The following is a 19,166-nucleotide window of genomic DNA, read 5'->3' as shown; positions in this document are numbered from 1 at the left end:
TATATGGAAATGTTTCTTCACCCCAGCTACAGATACCTGGTGCTTAAAAACAGACAGGTTTAAATTACGAGAAAAGGAAGGTGGAACAATTCAAAAAATGGGTAACAGCCAGAACTGTGTGACAGAATACTCCATTAAGGCATGTTCTTTACAGCAAATATCAACATGATACAAAGTAAATTGCAAAAAGCATTAAAAATTGTTTCCCTTCCTCAACAGTTCAAACAGCTCAGCAGGTTTGGGGTTTTATCTTTTTGCCTTAATTTGTTGAATGTTAAAATGAGCTTTAACATGAGGTAGATAAGAGAACCATCAAGCTGCACCAGATACACAATTTGCAGAAGTCCTATTAAAAAAACCCCACCAAACAAACAAAAAACCCACTATACCTTAACCTGTTCAAGTTCTAAAGTCTTGAAAGTCTATGTTTTAGGAGTTTGCACATGAATTATTTAAATTACATTGCTATAATATGCAAGCTCCAGACCCCAAACCACAGGAGGTTAAAGCCCAGGTTTTAATTTCTCCTCTGGATAATTCAGAGGTTTTGAATCAGGTACAACACCTGCACCCTTAACAGTGCCTTCATGCCCACACTGCCCACAGGCTGGTCATGTGGAGCAGGGAACTGCCAGACTTGAGTAAAAAGCAGGCTAAAGGAAGTAGAACGAGGGAAAAGGAAAAAAGTCCCCTGTGAAAGACGTTTGTCTCTCTTGAAGGGGAGCACAATTAACCTCACCTTTAGGTGACTTTTAATACAGAAGCTACCAGAATAGGCATTTTTTAAGCTTTAAGAAACTACACCTTCATAAAGCTGAAACATGGAAAAATGCCTCTAATCAGATTGAGGATGAGACTGATGAGCACTGCTGATCTATAGAGGGGCTCATCACCACTTAAACACCTCTGATAAACCTCAGCCCAGGAGGGAGCAGTAACAGGAGTATTGTCTTGTGTCATTCTTGTAACTCAGCTGCAGTATTTCCATATTTAATTTTGGAATTTAGTTTCTGCACTTTGAAGCAGTGAATTTAGTAAAGCGTATTTTTTTACTAGAATCTGAACTTCAAATATTACCATTTACTACAAGTCTAAAATCCTGACAAAGTATTACTTAACAACAATATATCCAATTTCATAATTCCCTGATACATATAGTTTTAAAAGATTAATCACTTTCTACTTAGAGAGAGAAGTCGAATATTGTACTGGCAATTAAATCCTCTTTGCAGAGTCATGCTGATTAGGCTCCCTTTCCCCAAGTTTTCATGTTTTAGCAGTATTACATACCAACAAGATTTCTGGGAACTTGAATAAAATCCTCCACAAATTCCAAGTAACTTCTGGCCTTTTTTACTGCTTCGGCAGTCTGGAAATGAATTTTAAAAAATGGAGTTTATTTGTAAATATAGCATGCTAAAAACAAAGCCTTTTAGCAACAGCTGCAAGTCTTCCAAACAAACTTATTTTCAAAAAGAGAGGAACAGAGACAAGACTATTCTAGTTTTGAACTAAATGATAAAGAAATAATTGAATAAAATGCCCAGAGACAAAATTCAGTAGAAAAGCAAAGCCTCAGTAATTAATAAAACATATTTTTCCATGTTGAAATAACATTTTAAGAGGTTGTAAGATAATAAAATGGATGCCTCATCCCTGGGAGTGTTCAAGGCCAGGCTGGACAGGGTTTTGAGCAAACACTGATATTACAACCAGGGCTCTCTCCTTCCAGAATGCTGGTTTCTGACCAGTTCATCTACAAGGTTTTCCAAGGTAGGACAGCAGCTCTAGTTACTGGGGAGAACTCCCGTAAAGGTTCTCTCACAGTTTTATTATTAAGTGACAGAAATCACCTGAGTTAATTGAAGCTACACAGATGCTGAAGAAACCAGGCTTCAATCTAGCAACAGCAGAAGTGTAGAATTAAAGAAAGAATATCAGCATCTAGTCAGCCAGGACAGCTTCTGAGAATAATTTCCATTTTACACTAACATCGCAGCCCTTTCATCTGACATTTTTTAGGCAACACAAAACATAAGAGTACCACCAGTTCTGGCATCTTTCAATCAAATCAGGGAAATCCTAGAAAAATAAAAAAATGTATAAACCTCTACTTCTGGTAGAGGTCAAAATGATAGCAAAAGAAATATGGGCAAATCGGACTTCAAAATAATGAAAGCAGTGATCAAGCACTGGCAAGAGATGAACAGGAAGCCACTGTGGAGAGCAGAGGTTATGCTGCATCCTCAAGGCAACTGCTCAAATGATACAAACTTAAATTAGTGAGTTTTCACCTTCAATGAACTCTAAAAATAGGACACAATTAACCAGAGTTCCTGCCTCAGGTATGTTTATCAATTCTTTTCCAAATAAAGGTGAAGTAACACGAAGTGAATGCATTTACAGGAAAACATATAACTGCCAGAGCTGGAGCTCTCCAGTGCACCCACATGCCTCTATCTACACTCTGCCATGAGCACTCAGGATTTGTACGTGAGTACAACCTGTCTGACTCATCCACACCCCAACATGAGAGCCCATAAAGCTGGTTCAAACAATGCATTCTCAGTTCACTGTAGTGGAACATGGATTAAAGACCTCAAAGGATTCCAGTTGCTAGCAACTACCTTTGCTAACTCTGAATTACAGTCCACACATCCACCCATGCTCTGGTTACTTCACCCACCAGCCCATACAATGAAGACATGTCCATGTTACTGTACAGTCTTGTACAGGCATCACAAGATGTTCAGACAATCAGGAAAGGGTCTTGCAACCAAAACTATCTTGACCAGACAGGGATAAAAGAATGAACAGCATCCCATACAGTTTAACTTACTTCTATCCATAGAGATCTCCAATATTCTTCAAAATTTATCTTCCTGTTTCTTTCCTCAAAGAGTTTGGCACTGAGCAACACTGAAGTTTTATTTGTATGCAAAACATCCACTGTGGGAAACCCTCAGACCCCAACTGCTGTGTCAATGACACTGGTTCACTACTGCCCCACATCTCAGCCTAAAATTGTCTGCCTGTGCACTCAGCCATTGGGGCCTGGCTGCTTGCCCACTTCAGTTGAAAAGACGGCAAAAAGAATAGGCAAGTACACCCAGATGCTGAAACCCTTATCATCAGAATATTTAAGCTGCCTGGCATTTTTAGAAGCAGTTATCACTTCCAGCAAGGACAGGCCTGGATGTGTCTAAAGGCATTTTTATTTAGGGGGCATCTGGTATTTATAATCATTGCTGTGCACCTCTGTAAGAGGCTGGTGACAGTTGTAACCTTTCCACAAGTTCCCGCATCACATCATTCACATGAAAGAGATCAAAACTGGAATACACTAGACATTCCACTGCCTTTAAACTTGTCCAATTCTTCTTCAGGAACTGAGACACAATCTACTGGTAGTAGTAGATCAGAGAAGGATCTGTTGTCACCCTGATCCCCTGGAAGCATTTAAGGTATCCAAAAAACAGGACACAGAACTTCAGAGGTACTGAAGAGCACAGGAGTTCGACCTCCTCTCCACAGGATCAACTTCATCTGACTGTTGGATCACAACCAACTTCTACTCCTGACATAGATGGAGCAGAATTCAAGACCTCAGATGCCTGAAACAGCAGACAACCACAGATTTCTAAGTGTGTTAACATCAGAGACTCAGTGAGTGGCACCTGCAGAGTTGGTAATATGAGATAAAACCCCTCAAAATATGTTCTGACAGGGCCTTAGTGACAGTGGCATCTTTTACACTACCCATCTGCTTCCTGAATGGATCACCGTTTTGGTCCAAAGATCAGCTGCATTTCAAGGCTATTGTGAGATTTAGAAGAGTCACACAAACGGAATTAACTTGGAGCAAACCATTGTTTTGCCAATGCCAGCACTAAATTGCCAAAATAAAAGGGTTAGAAGCAGCAGATACACCTGGCTACCTCAGAGGATCAGACAGTACACAGCAAAACACACATGAACTAGAAGGGGAGGAGGGGAAGAACCAACAATGTCCGAAGGAGAAAAAAAAAAAAAATCCATGATCAAGTAAAATTGTAGCGAATGAGGCTTCTCTTAGGTTGAACCAAGATACACAGTGCAGTTACAGACTCTGTACATCAGCACACAGAGCAATGAGGAGAGAACACATCTGATGCAGCAAAGGCTTGCTTTTCAAATACAGGTGGTGGAAGCTGTCATAGCGTGAACATGCACACAGACACTCAGGACTGTTCAGGTGTTTTCACTTCTTAATTCTGGGTACAGCTCTCGCCACTCTAAAAGCAGATACAGAGTGAAATGCTCCAAAGATTCATATAAAGTTTCCCCTTACCTCTCCATAGATTCTGAAAGTACCGGTATCCTCCTCAAGTTCAATGGTAGTAACTCCTGGAACCTTTCTGGCTTGTTGGATGTTACTGCCATGTGTTCCTATAGCGAGTCCCATTAAATCTTCTCTGACTACAAACTCCTCGTGAAATGCTGCAGCAAGCTGCTTTGTGCACTGAAGGGAAAACAAAGGAAGGCTCATCCACATGCACTCAGTGTAACGTGCCACTGTGAGCTCGGTTTCAAGCAACAGGAATCCTGAGCCATGAGTTACCTCCAAGTGTTTTGTAGCTTCTTCATTTCTCGACATGAGCATAAGTTTGGTGCGAATGCTGCGCAGATGCATGTCACTCAGAATGTTCACTCTCTTCACTGTTGCTTCACTGGCAGACTACAAAACAGAAGGAACATGAAGTTTAGGTTTTTTTAAGCAAATCCACATTTAAAGGATAAATCAAGAACCTACTGAAACTAAGTCATGAGCATGATCTCAATTTCCAGACCTTACATGAACGTGGTTCTTCCTCAAAACAAAGCACAAGAAATTCAACACCAACAACAATTATCTCTTCTCACTCACAGCATGTTTCACATTAAAGGTTTTGCTGCTGAATAAACACAGTAACTCTTTCTTGTTGATGTTGCCCAGACAAATTAAATATCTTTCTACCATATACATGCTTGCCACTCACTGTCTGAATGACAAAGCTAAGGAAATAATCAAGGACATACAATTCTGCGGAGTGAGGTTCAAGTGGATAATGGAATCATGAAGAGAAACTAATTCTGGCGCAAGTCTATGTAGTGAGAGAAAATCATCACAGAAGAATCTAAGTGAACAACTCCTCAATGGCTACACTGAACTGGTACAGTTCTCCACGTGGAAACCCAGCTGAGGGTCAAACTGCACACTGTAATACAGCACAGGGGGAAAGCTACTGCTCCAGAGTGGAGTGAGCTGGAGTTACCTCCAAGACACCTGCTAAAATCAGTGAACTGGCACTCAGCTGAGAATGACAAAAGTCATAAAAACAATGACACTAAAAGCTGCTCCTAAATTTAGGTTGTATACAGTGCAGGACTACAATCAAAGACTAAATTTAAATACACCTGCTTACACTAAATCTCACAATTTGTATAGCTTGACAAGTTAAACCATTCTCCATACACACACAGCTGGCTGTACACTTCCCATAAGCAATATACTGATAATTCATGCAAAATTTACATAGAAATAATTACTTACCAATATTATTAGTTGAGCAGTTTCAGCATGATAAAAAATTCGACATGCTCCCACAGCTTTCTTGAAATCTTTATGTGCATTTTCATTAGCACACCTAAGGAGACAAGATGAGTGTTATTTCAACAAGCTGCATCAAAACTGAACATGTAAAAACATGATAAGATCCAAGAATGTCTCAGTAGTTTATGGCAAAGACTGTTGAGAAACAGGGAAGTTCCCATTCTCTTTAACATGGTTCCAGAGCTTGTTTCTCTGTGGGTTCTATGCCATCGTGGTTATCTGGCAAGTCTCAGTAACAGCCCCACTGTGAAGTGCATCACCTGTACAGGCACAAAACAAGACCCAAAGTTCCTATCTCAGAACTTGGCTTTTGTCCCCACCCCAAAAGCTCAGCAGGGATCCCACTCAGCAGTTTCTAAACCAGCTACTGCAGCCACAGCCACCCTTAAGGTTCCTCACAAACCTGCAAACTGGCCTCTAAAATAGAAGCCAAGTGGGTTTTTTCTCTGCCTCCTCTAAGTAAATGCCTTAATAAAAAACATGCAGAGCTACTCACGCATCTCTGAGGTCTTCTGGAACATCCACTGTGCACTTGAAAAAGGTGTTCTTTTTGACAGTCTTATTCTGATTCACAGGTCGGAGTCGTTCATACGTGACGATTTCATTGTAAGTGGCATCACAAGCAGCATATTCAATGACATAGAACTAGGGAAGAATTTTTTTTTTTAAAAATGGTAACTTCAGTAAGGATCAACAGAGACATAGTAACATTAACAGCATCTCCAAGGAAGTACCAAATATGAATATATAGACAAGAACATAAATCTAAGTTGATACAGTTTCTACACTAATGAGCCTGGCCATATTTCAGTACCTCTCTGGCTCCTCAGTGAAGTCAGAGCACTGTTATCAGCAAACCTTCAGTTCCCCACAGCAGCATATTGGATTCATTTTCCCATATCCATCCCTCTTTCAAATACCATCATTAGTTCAGTTGAAGTTCCAAAATTCAAAATGTTTACTGGAACTGTAATTCTGAGTAATACCTAACAGAGAAACTTCCTTCACAGAAATATCTACTCTGTAACAATTTAAAACAAACAAGCAAGACAAATCTACTGATTCAATTGGCAAATTACCTGTGAATCATGTAAGATCAAAAGGCAAACAAAAATTACATCTCTTTTTGACACATACTATGCCAAATTTAGGAAGGCAAGAGAACTAAGAAGATTTAACAGTTACCAATAATCTACTCCTACGCTTCCACCCAACACATGCAAGTATAGAGAAGCTTGTGCACAGTATCCCTGAAGCCTAACTCTGTGCCAGGGATGCAGCCTTCTCCTCCCCTCCCTTCCACCTGTATGCAACTTAGGAGTGCAGCAGTACATTCTCTTCCTCTCTCAAAACTGTTTTTGTATCTGTTTTAGTCAAAACACACAACTAACTCAAGTATCCAGAAAAAGTAAACACAATGATTGTGACACTTTTCCACATGCTATTTTCCAGTTTCAAGGTTTTTTTAGCTTAAGAATCATCCTAATCACATAAGGCTGCTTTGAAACATAAAAAACCAAGAAATGATAATGACAATAAAACACTCAACAGACAACTAAATTTAAGAGATCTATCACTATACACTCTAAAAACTTAAATCCTATAGTTAAAGACAATTCTGAATGTCAGAACAATCACAAAGCAAACTACCATTAGACACATGGGTTGTTTCTAAATTTCACATTTATACTTAGAGGAAGAAATCTGAATGTGGAACCATGGCAAAGACTGTGCAAAGAAGCTGAGCTGTGAGGTTCTTTTGGGGGACAATTCCATAAAATAATTAATTTGACAATCCTATATAAAGACACTAGCCATCTGAGGGTTTAAGAATTGGATAAAAATGAAATTAAAATCAGAATTAAAAGAATTGCTTTCATGACTTTTTCTGAAAATAAGCAGCACAGCAAGGTAACTGATAGCAAAATTTCACATTTCTGTGACATGTAAGAAAGGCATATGAGTCCCAAGAGATAAACTATCATTTGAATCACCTTGCCTCCTTTTATCTTGTTTTCTGAACATGCTGCTTATCCACAAGGATCAAGACACAGAATCTTCCTTTGATATCCATGTACCACCATTTGTCCTTACAGAGCTCAACAGAAGTTGCTATTTGTTAACAGTTTTTAAACAGTATTAGAAATTGGGCAATTATTTTTTCTGAGTATCGTTTCCTTTGGTTTTAGGAACTGGATACAGTAGAAGTATCGAAACACAGGACCCTTCCTATTACGAAGTTAAATTCTCTTGTCATATCACAAAATACAGCTTTTTTATTTGACCATGTCAAATACTGACACAGTTCTATACACTGCAGTGTCTGGATCTGCAAGTTACTAGGCAGTTGCAACTAACCATTTATTTACAGTAAAATAAACTTGACATAGGTAAAAATAAAACAACCAGGGTCCTTTCACTACACTCAGTAAAAACACACACACAAAAAACAACCCACGGCAACACACAGCAATAGCTACAGCATGCTTAACTTATGGAGTATAAACAGATTTTAACCACAGGTGTTTGACTTAATTTTTAGCACCAAGTTCAATTCACAAAGCAGGTTTGTTTTAAGTCACAATTCTCCAAGCAATTAAACTACTCTGCTGTAAGGACACAACTCTCTGCAGTACAATGCAACATGGGTCATTTCAAAGTGCTCTCAACTCTCTTTTGTCATGTTTTTGTATTTGCAGTACTTTATTTAGAGGGGTTTTTTCATGACAAATAACCTTCTATTTACTGTATTTAATGTGACGCCATGAAATCAATAGGTTTTAAAATAATCCTTTACCTCTCCTTTCATCATTCGAACTTTTGCCAGCCACCAGCCACAAGGTTCTTGGTCATTTGCCCTGGAATAAACCTGAAAATGAAAGTTGTAAGAAACACTGAAAGTGCATACAAACATAATTCACTTACCTGCATGTATAACAAAGTGAGAATTTTTCTGATTTTCATTAAAATGGAATACTATTCTACACAGAAGTAATTTTTGTGTAAATTATCCAGTCACATGCTTCTTGCACTCCAAGGACTGTGAACAGATTTCCTTTGCATATATTACTGACAATTCAATAGAAATTTCTAAAGGGAGATAAAATCTTGGCTAAACACCTCTTCATGGGCAATTCCTCAGTAAATTCAAACATTGTATTCCCATTGGAAGTTCACACACAGAATAAGTCCATAATTCAGATTTCTGTTTTGTCCTTGGCTTACTTGATATATCAAGGACTAGTGAAATGAAGCAAGTCATCACATGCCTACAAATTCCATATTAAACAAATGCTACCAAATTAATGTAAGATCAAATACAGAATAGACAGCTCTTGAAACTCACTTTCCTCATTTTCTGCAAGTTTTATTTACTCCTTATACACTTCTGACAGGTTAAAGTCATTTGCAAGTAGACTAAACAAATTTTACAATAGCAAATAAATACTGCAATGAGCTGCAAAGAGAATACGCACCTTTTGATTTCTTGGTTTAATACATCACTTCTAATTAACACTGTTTCTCTGCAGGAACAGTGTAATTCACACAATTCCCTATCAGATTGTAACAGATACTTCAACTAGGTTAAAACTCTTTTAATGGAGGAGCTTTATTACACCTTTTTATCAAAACATTTCCAACACTTCCATACGAGGTCAAAAATGAAAACTGCCTAGTTTTAGTTCCAGAATTAAAACCTTCTCAGTTCTTTTTAGACTTTGAAAAGCTTCCACTGGTAGTTTTGTGGAAAAACTGAAATGTCACAGCTTCACTAAAATTCTAATAAATCACTTCTAGAGACGTGCTCCATTTCACACCCTCACCTTGGTCAGGCACTTACAATCATCCCATTGCCTTGAATGGACAACCAGTTACAACTCAGGACAGGTCATGAGGATACACTCACCTCCACCTCATCTCCTTCACCAATTTCTTTCTTGATGTCAGGGGGTGGTGGTAATCTGACTTCATTAAAGGGCACCTGGCGCTCTGGTTGCCAACTGAAAGTTGAAGAGGTATTAAATATTATTTTTCTACTGTTTTCTTCATTTTAATTTTAGAACTCTGAGTTTTAACTCATTTTTTCCATACAAATGTTATTTAAATTGCATTCTATTTCAGAGAAATGGTGAAGGGGGCTGACAAAAACCCCACTTGCAATTAAATTGCCCTTGCTGCGAAAGTAACAGTTGCTAATCTCATGCTTTGGGTTTTTCCTTCCCCTCCCTGGCAGTGGAGGAAGTCCACAGTGGAAAAGTGCACAGAAGGCTCAGTTCTCAGAATATGAGCTGAAATTTTGATGGCAAGACTTTCTGAGTCCAAAATTGGAGCATCTCACTGGTGAAATGCAAAAGAAGATGTTTTAAGAAATTACTTGTGAATGGCTACAAACTACCTACTAAGACAACCTGACAGAACTGACACCTAAGTTCCAAGGCACGAATTAAAAAAAAAGGAGGTCCTTGCTTCTTACAACAGAGAAGCCTTTCTTCCAAGAAGGAAGGCTTTGGCTACTTCAAACTCCAATGAGCCTCTATGAAACTGCACCTCAAGATCCAATTTTCTATCTTATACAGTAATAAAAGTTTCGAGTTCCTGAAACTGCTGCATTCGTTCTTTGCTTTCTTACTCTCCAAAAATGTCTCTTAATTAAGTATTGCTGTGGCCACAAACTCATTGTTAGCAGTCTGTGCTAGTACACCTAACTTTGGGAACCTTACAATAATTGTAGATAAGGGCTGGATAACAACGGCAGAAAATGCAAGTGATGGTTTAGACTGCCTATTGCAGAATAGATGTGTTTATTTAGTTAGTGATGATCACTATCACAACAGTGAGAGGACAGGACACTCTTGCCAACTTCTCTTCTACTAAAGCTCTTACGAGCTCAGTAAAAAGCATAAGAACTGACCAGGTTCACATTACAGAGTAAAGTGACTAGAACTGTGTACACACTTCCTCATCAGACCTACTTTTAGGCAACAGAACACCCTACATACGTTGTAGCCCATCCTTTTTGGAACATAGCTGCTGCTGCCAGACCTTCTGTAAAACACATGGATAACATGGATACTAAATAGCAGAAATGTGTTTGCTAACAATTACACCCCTGTTGTGAACCACTGGCACTTCCTTTAGTTTATCTGGTTTCTGACACGAAAGTAAATACTTTGAAAGCAAAGTAATTGTTTTTCTTTAAAAAGTAATATGGATGTTGAATATGAAATTGAAGATTTGTCACATCTCCTCAGACCATGGATAGGACAAAGGACCCAAATTCTCTTCATTTGTTGGGTTTTGTGGTGGAGCATGAAAACCCAGGAGATGGTAACAGCTTCCATAACCACCTCAGTGCTAGTACAAATTACAGTTGCCAAGTCATCTTCCAACTCTTTTCATAAAAGAAGGACTAGAAAACAGGTTAAAAGGAAACAAAGATTGGACTTCACAGAGTAAACCCCAGGATTACTTTTTCCCCCCCTAGGATTTCTTTTTACACACATGTATATATGCATACACAGACATATAGACATCCCACACCCTGGGATTATGTAATCAGGATTATAAACATTGTTTATAAAGACATACTTGCACACTCCCTAGCATTACCTTTATTATCAGCAATCTCTCTTGAAGAAAGGCCCAAAGACTAATCTACAGGTTAGAGCTGGCAGAATTTAGTAACAATTTTTACATCAAAAGCCGACACATTTTATAGGATCTCCACCTAGTAACTGGAAGGGAAACAGGAAAGAAGATGTAGCTCACAAAATATTTTGAATTAGCACTGGAATCTCCCAGGTAATCCATGGTGTTATCAGTCTGAACACTGAACAACAGGTACGCATTTGTACTTTATCATCCCATGGATTATCCTTGGCTTGCCCCTACAAGTCCCCAGCAGCACCACTGTGTTTATATGTTAAATGAAGAGGGTCTCATGGATAATTCTTTTTCAAGATTTACTTCCAGATTTGCACGCTTTTTCTACTCAAAAGCAATTGGTCTTTTGACTGGATATACAAATGTATTTATTTTCCTAATAGTTAAAAAAGAATCACCATAAGGACATTTCTGTTTTTCTCTGGTGGAGAACACTGATCATTATTCCTCAGATCAGACATACACAGAATTGCTTATTTAAGTACTTTAGTGTTTTTCATCTGCTTTCGTGTGAGAGTATCAAACCTGCACCACTCGTTCTTATTTTAATTAAATCTGGCTGTCACATCTTTGGGCATCACTAAAGATACCAGAGAATGGACAGGACTGTGTAACTGAATGATGAGCTGAATTCTGATACAGAGATTCAAGAAGTCAGTTCATGGAAGCTGAACAGAACAATGAGCCTGTCCTTCTAGAACTACACCTTTCTAACGAAATCTACTTCTTCATAATGGAAAAACAATCAAACAAAAAACCAACAGCAAAAGCACAAAACTGAAATAACAATCTAGTTTTCAAATTATTTTTAAAATAAAATACTTACTTGTTTTCAAATACAACTGTGAGGGAGTCCTCATGAACATCTTTGATAAATCCCTAAAACAAAAACATGTTTGTTAGAAGAATGCATATGAAATCAATGTAAGGCAGCAATTTCAATGCAGCCTGAAAGTGAGCCAAGACCATCACTAACAGCAAGGTTCCAATTTAGGAAAGATTCAAGACACAGTCCCACTGTTCCACAGGGTTGCTGATATCCTTAGCAGGCTGTTCCAAGACGTAGAGAGCGCAGGGATTGCTTCCAATGACTGCTCAAATCTGACCAGCACATTTACAACTGAACTCACCATAAGAAGTTCTGTTTTATCCACAGGTGTGCACAGGTGTTTTTACAGGAACACAACGAGACAAAACCAGGCAAGGGGAGTTAGTCAAAAAGCTGTGCACAGCACTATTTGCTTCATAGGTGTTCTTCTCAACACAAAACTGAATCCCAAACAACTGTCCCTCAGAACACTATCGCAGCAAGTTTGGATCAAATTTGGCAATTGAGGCTGCCACAGAGCTAGTTATGGTATCATCTTTCAGGTACTAAATTGGGAACTGTATGAGGCCAAATGCCTGTAGGACCTCTCAGGAAAACAGAATACAGTATTTCAGTCTTTTGTGCTTATATTTAGGGGGCACTGGTTATGTCAAAAACGTAAAATTAAGTTCCTAATTTCTTGATTAAGGCAGGCAGGCATGATGAAAAAAATAATAATTAAAAAAATGATAAAAGAACACTACTCCTGCTTTTGCTACAGCCTGGTATTTGCCCAAGCAGAGGTGGTCAAGCAGGACCCTGCAGTTTTAAAGGAGTAAGAGAGTTGTACAGCTATGTTAAGAGAAGTTCCAGGAAATCTGCTGAATGGATTATATCCACTTAAGAAACTGCCAGCTGAGGAGGACGAAGAACATATCAGCTGTGCAGGGAGCAACCAGCCCACAGAGGTATTATGTGTCAGCTCAGGGAAAGATAAATTTTGACACAGGAGATCCCCCCATGTAATGACGGACAGTAAAGGAGCCCACACTGACAGCTGGGCTGCAAAGGGCCTATAAAAACAAATCTCCTTTTACCTGGGCTCTGCTCGGGCAATGCTGTGAAGGCTTTTGCTCAAAACCTGCTTTTCTGCCCCCTGAGCTTCCCTCAAACCCATCTGTCAGCAACACAAAAGACTGGCTCTAGCAGAAAGCACACTGCTAACCCTGAACAAAGCAGGTCACCAGAAATCATCCTGCTCAACCACCCAGAGTGCTCCTAATAAAATAAACCCTCTCAAAGGCCATCCTGACAGTGCAAGGGAAGGAAGGCAAAATCTCCTTCGAAAGGTAAGTAACTGAAACAGTTGATAATAAAATACAGCCATAATCAGGGACTTTCAGTTTCAGGGAGTCTCTGGACAGGTGAACTGGATGGGAATACAGAGCTCTGTCTGTTTAAGGATGCAAAGAGCACACAAAATTTTACTGCCCAAAATGTGTGTAAGCCAGCAACAGAGGAAAAGCAGAACTTTACCAAATTTATGCTACCAAATGTCCCCTTTAAACAAGCCTCCACATGGGGACAAATTAACACGGCATAAAGTGCAGGAAATAACAGTTATTCTACTACAATTCATCCAAACTCTATTCAGGGGAAAAAAACCCAAGTCACAGCACTGCAAACAAACATCAGGCTGCCTAGCATTCCACTACATGACAACTTATCAACAGAAAGCAGTATTTACAGAGAGAGATTAGTAGCCATTTATCTGCATTCCAAGAGACTGTGATTCAAAGTTGTCTTTGCCTCTTTATGCTGCTTTAATTCATAGCTGAACCTGATCTCTTATTTATGTTACTTTGTGTTCTCACAGTACTCAATATGTATTTAGTTTCTAAGGTAAGCCTATAGTAGCTAAAAATTTATTCTGCAGATCTGAATTCAGTTCTTTCCTTTGTTAAAAAACACAACTTCAAAATCAATTAGGTACCATAAAACATCTGAAAAACATTCAGAACTTAATGCTCTGTAGAGTTTAGGAAGTCCTGAATCCACTATCTACAGATTTCATTAATAACACAAAAGAAGTGCAAAAAACTAATCAAACTATTTCAGACAATGAGCCCATTGCCAGGTGAAATGTGGCTTTCCTGTGTAAGGCACAAACAGGTTCAGTATTCACAGTCACCTTACAAGCTCAGCCCCACTGAAGAACGCCAGAGCCGAAGTGGAACAGCAATGCAGAGATATGGCTCTCAGCAGACCAGCAGCTGACACTGCACAAACATCAACTGCATAAACAGGAGCACTGGGTACTTTTTAACAAAATCTAAAGTAGAAATTCCAGCAAAGAGTCTGTGCATTTTACAAGCCCATGTGGGTTTCAGGAAGCCCTTCACAGAGGGAAGTCTTTCCGTGCGCTGCTCTCCCCTCCCACAGGAGAATATAATGCAGACTCATGGCAGACACGTGGGCAGGAACTGCCTTGGAATTACCTGAACAGCTTTTTCAGCTGGCATTCCCAAACTCTTTCACTCCCTAGTATTTACATATGAGAAATACTCAAAATCAAGTGTAGCATTTATGAAGTATGCACCTCAGGTCACAAATGCACATGTGTAAAGTATTAAATAAAATTACATAATCATTAAATAATTATATTGTTGTGACGCCTGAAAAAAATCTGATCAGATGAACACAGGACTAACAGTGAAGGAGTAACATAAATGTCAAAAATCCCAAGAAATTCTTAACAATTTTGCTACAGCTGTGGGGATGAGATCACATTTACAGGAACTGAAGCAGAGCGGCCTCTGAGGTATTACAGACTGTATGATTCATTTGTAACTAGAAATAATGAGAATTCAACACAGGTTTTAAATACAGCTTTCTATGAAATTATTCCATTATGGCCAAGAAGGATGCCAAAAGGATCATCAGAACATTTGCTTAAAGTAAAAATTCCTGTACATTCTTTTCTACCTACAATCCTGACTATACACATTATCAGCTGTCACTTACAACTTCAAGATAAAAAAGAGAAATAGATTTCATGCATCTTGGGATGAGATTCAGTGTAGTTTTAAAAGAAGTGTTCCAAGAGCCTAGGATTATTTAATTTAAAAAAAAAGGTTTTACAAAAAAACCCATGACATTAAGATATTTCACAATACAAACCAGATGTTTTTACATCAAAAGTTAAGAGTAAATGCCATAAATTCACAAGGATTTCTTCAGAAAGGGTGTGATGCACATAAAACAGAGAAGTAAATATCCTGCTTTTCAACTAGGGAGTTTTGAAGGAGTTCTTTATCAGTGAGGTATCCTATATAAATAGATTTGCACTACTCATGTCTGATACTGTATCAAAAACATTCTCTACTAAATTAAGTAATGATGCACCACCTTAACCTCTGCTCAAATGAACAAGGTGCTCCATTACTGAAATTTAATTTAGCAGTGTTGCCTAAGACAGATAATGCCAGCATCTAAGTTTGAAGAGTCCTATGTTCCTAACATATCACTCCATGTATCTTCATTCTAAACAGAGGAATGAGGCAGAGCTAACAACAGGCCACCAAACACACAATCAATAAACACAGTGGCATCAAAACACATAGTGAGGAATTGTACTATTAGCAAGCAAGCTTACACATAACCTTTGTGTGTGTTTTACACCACCTTACAAAACTGTGGAGGGCAAGAAAGGAAGAAAAACTGGCATGACTTCATCTTGCCAAACCCCTGATTTGGCCCGTGCAGATATTAGTGTCAGTCATTCCGAGCACTGGGAGCAGGATCTCTGGCAGTCCATGTATGCCCTGCTCACTCAGGAGGCAGGAGACTGTACTGTACTCCAGCTATTAATGTCCTGTTGGCTCCACAGGCACTTGGGTTCAGACCTGTCTCTGCCACTCACTTGGCAGGAGCCGGGCTCCCAACACCAGCACCTGGAAAGGACGGGATCAGAGACCAGGCAAATCTCACACAGGGCCGGACTGAGGGCCGGGTGAACGGGGCAGGGAACTGAGAACGGATCATCTGCCACCAAAATCACTACAGCTGAGTCTTCATCTCATAACAGACACACTCTTTCCCTTTTACCTGCATTTTGCTCATGGATTTAGGATTAGGATCTGCTGATAACATAAACGGATCAAGACTTACTGAAGTGCCCTTACAGTGAACTGTATGTCTCTGTGTCTGTGTGTATATATATATATATACACACACACATATATATACACACACACAACTTGTTTTTAAATCCAGTTCCAGACAAAGTCACAAAATGTGTAAAACAGGCAGATGCAATCCAAGTTCCCTCTGCATCCTGCTTTCTTTAGTTTATCTGACCCCCAAGTAGGGTGGTTGAATCTAAAAATGAGGTGCTGTTAGTTTAGCTGCAAACTTTCTTTTCAGGAACAACCACTGTGCTGGCTTTTGAGTCCCACATACCTGCACACTAAAAACCATATTAATATCACTTTACCCACTGCTGACTCAATTCCAAACAGCAAACACTTGGGCATCTGGTACCATGGACTGCTTCTGAACCAGTGACATAAAGGTCAAGCAGCCTATATCAGTTACCAAGCCTTTCCCTTCTTTTCAGATGCAAGAATCTTTCATATTTCTAACACTGATACTCAACTGTTTCATGAAATAATGAAATACATCACTCAGTAATAATTATTTCATGTATCTCATGCTGAGCCCCCAAGGAAAAAAAAAGAAAATAAATCAAAGCAAATGCAAGAAACTTGTAAATAATCAAATCACTTGACAGGAAAGAATGAACTTGGTGAAGTATTATTTTCATTAGGAGTGATTAGCTGCACCTGCTTATACAAGGAATTGATAAAAGCAAGCAGCTGTAGTTTGCTGCAAAACACAAACATTACAAACAGGCATTAGGTAAGAAAAATACTATCATATCCATTTTAGTTTCATTTATGACATTACTACTTATTTCCATTCATAATCACAATTATTACAACATGTAAATTCAAGGATCCTTCTGACAGTTATGCAAGAACCTCAGCACTGAAACCCCTGGTTTAGGCTTATTCATGGAAGTCTAAATGACTCATTGCTTATACTGCTTTCTTCATAAGCATATTCCCAAAGGGCAAAACTTCCAGAAGACACCCTCCACTGATCAGGTACCTCAGCAATCAATAAGCACTGCCTCTGGCATCTCCCTAAAAGGCTCAAGCAAATGGCTTGTTAAAAGCAACAATGACTACAGCTACTTCTTGCAGGACTCTACACAACTTTCAAGAGACCACCAGCACCTTTAAAATGTCTGAAATTTCCCACACATACAGATATAGGGCTAGATGTAATTAAAAATGCTGACCATTATAACACAGTTGAGACCTTCAAAGAAAAAGCCAAAGGTCATTCAAGTTACTAAGTTCCCTGGTACAGTACTCTTGTGTGAATAACTGTGTAAGCTACACTCCTAATGACAAGTTCCTAGTTTAACAGCCATCAAGCTAAAAGCCACTCAAAATGACTCAAGTTGTTTTCAAAGCCACTAATTAAAAACTGTAAGAAAAATTTAAAAAATAATTATATTTTTATTGATGCATAAACTCTTTCCCCACAGAATTGCTCATCATGCTTTGACTCTACATGTGGAGAAATGGTGTGTACTTCTCATTCATCACTTTTTCCCCTTAGTCATATTTTGGCTAGTCTCAACCTTGAGGCCAGTGCCAACTCCTGCTACCAGCACCTTGCTTAGTCCTATTAGCAGAACAACTGCTCCTCTTGAAACAGGAATAGAACAACAAGGAAGCACTTCAGAACCTGTAAATTAAAGGCTGAGTTCCATTCATGTTTTTATTTATTCTATGCCCTTACATATTCCAAATAGCTACTACTGTAGAACTGAAAGAATAGAAGAGCGTGTAGCACCATGTTCTAGCACATTCAAGTCCCTACAAGGAAGAAAGCAAGGGATCTTTCAGAGTTATTCAGATGCTACTGAAAGACTTAAGTAGAGGAAGTGATTTGGTGTTCAATGGATGTACCTTGGATCTTACTGTAAGGCCCAACCTATTTCACAGCAGCTGACATCCGTCCTCATGAATAAAGTGCAGCCCCAGGGCTCTGATTTGCATACAAGTGAGCACACACAGGCTGATGGAGATATTGTGTAAAACAGAAGCTTTAGCCTTGCTCTTCCAAGAGCCCTTTATAACTGGCAGGTCCAGAGGCAGTGGGCACAAACTGGAACACAGAAATTTCTGTATGAATGTTAGGAAACTCTTTTTTTTTTTACCATGAGAGTGACTGAGCAGAAGGACAGGTTGTTTGGGAGGTTGTAAACTCTCCATCCTCTGCGATATTCAAAAGCTACCTGGACATGGGCAACTGGCTCTAGGTGGCCTTGCTTGAGCAGGGGTGTGGAGCAGATGAATTCCCACAGTCTCTGCCAGCCTCAACCCTCTGTGAGTCTGTGAACTACTTCATGATCTTAATGACACAGAGACATCATCCTGCCAATGCTGCAGTCAGGCCAAGAGGAGGCTGGGAGCATTCAGCTTCCACTCTCTTTGACTCATACACAGGCCAAAGAAATCCAGATATTTTTGGCCATTTCACATATGAAAAAAGTCTACTCTAACATCCCAAAGACAAAAACTAACCTGCCATCTAGCCCTCACCTAAAACCCATCAACTGTTCTGCTCTCAGAACGCCTTCACTGCACCTCAAACATATGCAACCCCTTAACTAGGAGACTTCAGCAACCCTGTCTGTTCTCCCCTCTGTTCCATAGCACAACCTCCTCATTTTTCCCAAGTCCATCACTACTTCAAGTCCCATCAGTGCCATCTGTTCTCCAAAGACAATGGATGCTCAATATTATGATACACTCAAAGTCTTCTGAACTGTAGGAAGTGGCTGAACACTGGCTCTGCTGTGTAGTGGTTGAGAACTTGGGATAAGACACAAGGTAAATGCTGTCCTGTTCTCCAGATTATATCAATTATGTAAAGCAACAACAAAAAAAAGAAAGGATAAATTAGTTTGGTTATTTAGAAACA

The 19,166-nt window shown here is 39.2% G+C and overlaps 1 protein-coding gene and 1 long non-coding RNA gene across 3 annotated transcripts in view; one reads left to right on the top strand and one right to left on the bottom strand.

The window, feature by feature from the left end:
- Positions 1-19,166, bottom strand: part of FXR1 (FMR1 autosomal homolog 1) — a 32,109-nt gene that overhangs the window by 10,351 nt on the left and 2,592 nt on the right. For both annotated transcript variants that reach the window (XM_051781498.1, XM_051781497.1), the window contains exons 2-9: positions 12,123-12,175; positions 9,540-9,633; positions 8,430-8,501; positions 6,129-6,277; positions 5,573-5,666; positions 4,601-4,717; positions 4,331-4,501; positions 1,291-1,369 (exon numbers count right to left, since the gene is read on the bottom strand). In XM_051781498.1, the coding sequence (XP_051637458.1) occupies positions 1,291-1,369; positions 4,331-4,501; positions 4,601-4,717; positions 5,573-5,666; positions 6,129-6,277; positions 8,430-8,501; positions 9,540-9,633; positions 12,123-12,175 (829 nt within the window). The remainder of the gene's footprint in view (positions 1-1,290; positions 1,370-4,330; positions 4,502-4,600; positions 4,718-5,572; positions 5,667-6,128; positions 6,278-8,429; positions 8,502-9,539; positions 9,634-12,122; positions 12,176-19,166) is intronic.
- Positions 13,207-18,974, top strand: LOC127468412 (uncharacterized). The gene is made up of 3 exons (XR_007903561.1): positions 13,207-13,453; positions 17,722-17,760; positions 18,899-18,974. It is a non-coding gene; the product is annotated as an uncharacterized LOC127468412 (long non-coding RNA).

The sequence above is a fragment of the Manacus candei genome, unplaced genomic scaffold, assembly GCF_025592945.1.
Source record: "Manacus candei isolate 608988 ecotype Guabito, Panama unplaced genomic scaffold, ASM2559294v1 h1tg000015l, whole genome shotgun sequence".
In the NCBI taxonomy this organism is placed as follows: domain Eukaryota; kingdom Metazoa; phylum Chordata; class Aves; order Passeriformes; family Pipridae; genus Manacus; species Manacus candei.
The sequence above is the reverse complement of the archived record's forward strand: the minus strand, read 5'-3'. Positions and strand labels throughout refer to the sequence as shown.